The sequence below is a fragment of the Priapulus caudatus genome, unplaced genomic scaffold (assembly GCF_000485595.1).
Source record: "Priapulus caudatus unplaced genomic scaffold, Priapulus_caudatus-5.0.1 Scaffold443, whole genome shotgun sequence".
NCBI lineage: Eukaryota > Metazoa > Priapulida > Priapulimorpha > Priapulimorphida > Priapulidae > Priapulus > Priapulus caudatus.
The window spans coordinates 130,167-136,206 of record NW_014577504.1 but is presented as its reverse complement, the minus strand read 5'-3'; the positions used below and the strand labels follow the sequence as shown (position 1 = coordinate 136,206).

Here is a 6,040-nt window from a genome sequence, read left to right as displayed (position 1 = left end):
TCTCTCTCTCTCTCTCTCTATCTCGCTCTCTCTCGCTCTCTCTCTCGCTCTCTCTCTCGCTCTCTCTTTCTCTCTCTCTCTCTGAATGGCTGTTTCCCCATCACGTGAGTATTCATTCTTTCACGCTGTCGGCGTTGTGCGCCACCAGATGGCGCTGCTTGCATGCCACTATGTCGGGAAATCGAGTTGCACACGCGCGGCGTCAAGTGTTTAACAAATCGGACCCCAAAAAGTCGCACAATGCGGCCGTTCTCATCTGCGTACAGTAGATGACAACGAGTACAAATTAAAACCAAAAGCGTGTAGTTAGAATCTATCGGATTGCAACTGGTTTGTTTTTTTAGAAAGGAAGCACTGTGTGTTTGGTGCTCCTTCCCCTCGATAACCCCCTTTCATTCTGCTTTCACCAGACCCCCTCCCCCTTTTATTTCCAGAATTCCCGATTCCATTCCCATGAGGAGGCTAGCAATGGTTTGCTGCTGATTGAAGAGTCGGTGTGATTGGGCGTACTAAGCCTATTATATGTAGCCTTATATATAAATAAATATATATACGTGTATAACTGTATATATGCGGCCCAGTATAGGCCCCGAGTAGAGCTAGTGTCGTTGTCATATGGCTAGCTATTTTTTGCTTACAGCTCTAGCGGGTCACCTACAACTGGAATTGCTCCACATTCACTGTTCCCATCCAGGTCACACTTCACGCTTGCCAACAAAGCGTACCTGTCCTAGTTATGGCGTGCGCTTACGTAGTACACACACACACGCACGCACGCACGCACGCACGCACACACACGCACACACACACACAGGTGTGTTTGTGTGTGTGTGCGTGTGCGTGTGCGTGTGCGTGTGCGTGTGCGTGCGCGTGCGCGTGTACGCGCGCGTGCGTGCGTGTGTATGTGCATGAATCACTGGCATGAACACAGAGTATGAAAAAATGTGCGGTGCGTGTAACAGTTTCCGCGGAAGTATATAATACATGTATTGATGTATAGCCGCGTGATATGCGCGTTCACGCTATTTTTACCGCAGGCAATTTTTACCGCCGCGGCAGTAACGGATTTCGTGACGTTAGTGGGAAACGTCGCAAAGTCTAATTTCTGAGCAAAAATCACGTGAAAAGTAGACATCGGCTTTTGCTCTAATCTTCCTGATGATACACTTCATAATTTATTGGCTGTAGCGTGGTTTATGGCTGGGTGTGTTGGAGAAGGGGGTGTAGGAGCTTGGAGCTGTATGTACTGTGTACACGGAACTGAATTCCCAACACGAAGGAAATCGCGATTGGAATGGAAATAGCAATCGAACGCGAGACGGGGTCGCCTTGCATCTGAGAAATCTTTGCTATCCGCTGAATTGATGAGTGCTTGGGGACCTGGCATTTTTTCAAATTTATTAATAATGAGAATTCCTCAAATTTGTATTTCTAACGCACGATACGTCGTGGGGCATTCATCTGTCCGTCTGTATACCAGTATTGTATTCGATTGTTGGTATGGAGAGGCGATTAAAAAACCTCATTCGAACCATAGCGTTGCGTGTAGTTACGTTCTCTGTATTTTGGCCCTAAGTGGCTTTTTAGGGACATTACTAGCTATCATATCCCGACCTGTCGGAGCCAAAAAAAAACATAGTTAGCCTGCAGGAATCTACCTGTTGAAGTAGTCACTGTCACTACCCGTTGACTCACACAATCATGTCCCCGCACCTTATTAGTGAAGAATTAAATGGCCATTTCGGCCACGATATATACGTTTGCATTATCATGTTGCCATCTGGTGTCACGTTGTGTCATGTTACGTGCTGTTATGCGCAGTATCGGAGTCTGCTGTGGCGTGTGCAAGCTTTTTCTTGCATTCCTTCTTGGCTTGACAATTACGCTGGGAAATCTTCCCATCTTTCCCAGCATCTTCCCATCTTTCCCAGCATCTTCCCATCTTTCCCAGCATCTTCCCATCTGCTGGGAAAGATGGGAAGAAGCTGGGAAAGATGGGAAGATGGGAAGATGCTGGGAAAGATGGGAAGATGCTGGGAAAGATGGGAAGATGCTGGGAAAGGTGCAGCGCCGTGAGTGCACGCATCCTGCGAATGCGATCGCCGGTTGGCTGTATTTATAATTGTAATCGTAATTATATTTAATTGGCTTCTGCTCTCCGGTAAAACGTCCTCTTCGCCGGAATGTTGCGCGCACGACACACATGCCTGTGCCTAGTTAGAGTTGGTTTGGTATCGTAATCAATTATTAGTGGGCACGCCGCACGCGAGGTTATTCTGTCTGTTCACTCCACAAAGGGCGTTATTGATTCGACTGCGCGCACGTGAGTGAGTGACTGGCGGACCCAGCTAGTTTATGCCGTGGTGCAGTAGTAGCTTATATTGCGCGTGTTTTTCCGCGCTTGCTCGATCTACAAAGTGGATGCGCGCCAGTTTAAAAACGGCAACATGCACTGTCATGATCATGTGCCTCGCCTTCACAAATTATGAAAAAGAAATTATGATAAGCGGAATAAATTATGCAGAGTGCATGCATGCGCTGTCACGGTAGACTGTAGACATCATCGCACCAGGTGGTTGCGTTGGGAGTGGGCGAGGGTGGGTCGAGAAATAACGCAGAAATACAGCGTCGTACATGCGTTCAGACTCTCTGCGAACCTCACGCTGCGAGGCGGCATCGCTTTCTCGAGCCTCCGTCACTCTCGCTTCCACGCCGGCGTAGCTCGTGCGTTTCAACGGCGCTAAAAATAAAAACCGTACAGCAAAAAGGCGTGTAAACTGTAAACTAGCACAGATGAATATAGCAATAGTTCGTTCGTGCCAACGCGGGCGAGACCTCGCTGTTGTGTGACGGCGCTGGCAAGTGTGTGTGTGTGTGTGTGTGTGTGTGTGTGTGTGTGTGTCCGTGCGCGTGCGCGTGCGTGTGCGTGTGCCTGTGCATGGGCGTTTGCGTGTGCGCGTGTTTGTGTTGTGCGTGTGTGTGCGTCAGTGCGTGTGTGTGTGTGTGTGCACCCGTGTAATAAGCTGCCGTGTGTCTTAATTATTCGCAGGCAAGGATCGCTTGCGGGGAATAACGTCGGAAACTCTAAAGCTAGCGTGTTTTGATATCTAGGCTAGGCGGTAGCGCGCTGTCTCTCCTACTTTCGCTACACGCGTGAACACAGCGACTCTCTGTGTTTCGCCGAGCATGGCCGAGGGATGCCTCCGCCGCCTTCGGCGATTCCACTAACATAGTGAGAGTTTGAATTATCATCACAATGTCTCTCGTCACGTGATCACAGTGCGTGCGTCTACAGCTCCAGGGCCTGTATTTTCCAGGCATCGCCAAATTTCTCTCTCTCTCTCTCTCTCTCTCTCTCTCTCTAATGTTGAAATATCTCTATTAGCCATATGTGCTTGCAAGCTCTCCGGTCGCCCTTTCATCACTAAACACACCGAGCTGGGGTTTTACGGCGTGTGTAAGTGCCAGTGCAACGCGTTGTTGACTACTGAGAATATATATTTAGTCGTATATATCAGGTTATAGATTATAATCATTTAGTATCCATATATGTACTGAGTATACTATGTCTATATGGCACATCTGCTGGAATGGACAGTGTTACGGAGAAATCAGGGCGCGGGTCGTCGTCGTCTTGAGGTACACCTAGAACCCGGAGGCTCTATATAGCCAGTGTCAGGATTCGGTCTGGGGATTTCCCCAGTTCCTCCACCTCCATCGAAACATCCACAGTGCATTTGTAATGCACTAAGTGCGGGGTAATTTGTTAGCCAGTGCTGTACAGTTTCTGGCTCTTGTTCGCAGCGGGGGCAGATGGCTGGGGTCTCTGCTTCGTTAATTTAGTGCGCGGGTAAAATAAAACATTTTTACGCGCCTCATTATCTCTTTCATGGTCGCTTTCTGCTGGAGCTCCCGTCTTCTACTGTTAAGCACAACGCACACACCCGAGCGAAACACGAAATTTTGTTTTCCAGCGTTTCGCGTTCTGCTGAGCGAGCAAGCGCACACAGCTGAGCAAAACATATAGAAACATTGCGCACAGCGCCGCTGTCACATGACATCTAAAATAGCCATCCAATGGACATCCAATTTTGTGTGTCATGTGATATTTTTAAGGATATTGATTGGAGACCGTCTGTGGCGTTTCGCTGTGTAGCAGAACAATTGACGCACACACCCGAGCAAAACATACGCTCAGGCGAAACACGCTCCGCAAATCAAACATTGCTTGATCAGCGAAACACGCTCAGCTGAGCAATGTTTCTTGTTTCGGGAATCCGCACACAGCCACGAACATCGGGTTGGTGGCAGCGTAGGAACCGCGTTGCTGGGTCGTACATAGCAGCTCTCCATCGGCGTACTTGTACATTTGTGTGCGTGCGTGCGTGCGTGCGTGCGTGCGTGAGTGTGCGTGCACGTATAACGAAGGTTTTCATAGGCCTCTCGTCACTCGTTTGTCAATGATCGTAGACAGTACTCCCCACGCACACTCACAGCATTATTGCACGCCCACGACTTTATTAGTATTAATTGCCTGCAGTCTCTGTCGCCTATTAACTTCCACTGGCATTATTATTTTACGTCGCTACACACGCGCGTGCGTGAATGAGTGTATGTGTCTTCGCGCGTGTTTTCATATAGAGTCCGTTGCAATCGCATTTTTGTGTATTCAGATTTTTTCTATTTTCCATTCTCAGGTGTTGGAATCGGATCTTGGTGCTTTCACATGACGCTTCGATATGAAATGCAGGTGAGCTTGCATGTTGTGTGAGTTAACTTGTATTGGGGTTATTGAGAGAGTAATTAAGCAAGAGCTAAATAACGGAATGGGGAGAGGAAAGGAGAAGATGAGAGAAGAGAGAAAGAGAAACAGGCGGAGACAGAGAGAAGGAGAGAGAGAAAGAGAGAGAGAGGGGAATGGGAAGAAAGAGCAAGACATGAAGGGGGAGGGAGAGAGAAGCAGATAGAAAAGAGGGAGAAGACATCAACATCCTATAGTTTTGTGGATGGAATATACGCTCAAACAATAATTATAATGCCGCTATACATTTAATGCTATTATTCGATGATAATTTGGTATCTGGATGTGTAAGCTAATGCTTGTTTCTCGCTGCAGCTACTGGACGAACTTCCAATGATATGGGGAAGCATTATCTTTGTCTACGCATTGTAAGTATAGCACAACCTTAGTAAAGAAAGCATAATCTTTGCCCACCTTACATAATTTACCTGCATGACAAAACAGGATAACCTTAGATGGGTTAGCCTTAGGGGAATATGGCAGAAGCATTTTTCTCGTAATATTAATGTTTGCCGTAACTCTTTCTGTGTATCACGATGCTACTGGTGGTTGTCGTAGAGTTACGATGTTTCAAACGGAGCCCCCCCCTCCCAACCCGTGATTGCACCAGATCCTGTTCTGTCATCATTCTGCATGTTCCAGAACCGTAACGGTGGTTGTGAATATGAGCAGAGCAAGGTGTGGTGGGTAATTGTCCTGGTGGGTAATTGTCCGGGGGGTAATTGTCCTGGTGGGTAATTGTCCGGGTGGGTAATTATCCGGGTGGGTAATTCTCCTGGTCGGTAATTTTCCTGGTGGGTAGTTGTCTGGTGGGTAGTTGTCCAGGGGTAGTTGTCCTAGAATCTTATATTATAATGATAAAACAGGAATCGTAAAAAGCGGCTCCATACCGGCTCGTCTGCTGGCTTCGTTTCTATCTACTGGTGTTTTTTGTTCCACTGTAAAATCTGTTTCGTATCCATCCAGGTGGCACGCGCACTATGTCTCGCGGTCCCATTTCCATAGCTGCTCCTCTTATACAAACTAACAAACTAAGTTAACTAACTTACAGTGTAAACAATCATAGGTTGAAACGCAGTTGGTGTTTGGGAAATTGTGGTGGTTGGTCGCTCCGCGGGCCCGCTGTGTAGTGGAAACTCAGTTGCGTTCACCATAGACCGTGGTAATGAGTGTAAAGTTCAGCCTGCGTGCGCGTGTGAGTGTGAGTGTGCGTGTGAGCGTGTGTGCGTGTGTATGTGC

The 6,040-nt window shown here is 47.7% G+C and overlaps 1 protein-coding gene across 1 annotated transcript in view; it reads left to right on the top strand.

The window, feature by feature from the left end:
- LOC106810467 (alkaline ceramidase 3-like) overlaps nt 1–6,040 on the top strand; it is a 55,057-nt gene that overhangs the window by 16,344 nt on the left and 32,673 nt on the right. Inside the window, exons 3-4 of the mRNA XM_014813844.1 lie at nt 4,698–4,750; nt 5,117–5,169. Of these exons, the coding sequence (XP_014669330.1) occupies nt 4,698–4,750; nt 5,117–5,169 (106 nt within the window). The remainder of the gene's footprint in view (nt 1–4,697; nt 4,751–5,116; nt 5,170–6,040) is intronic.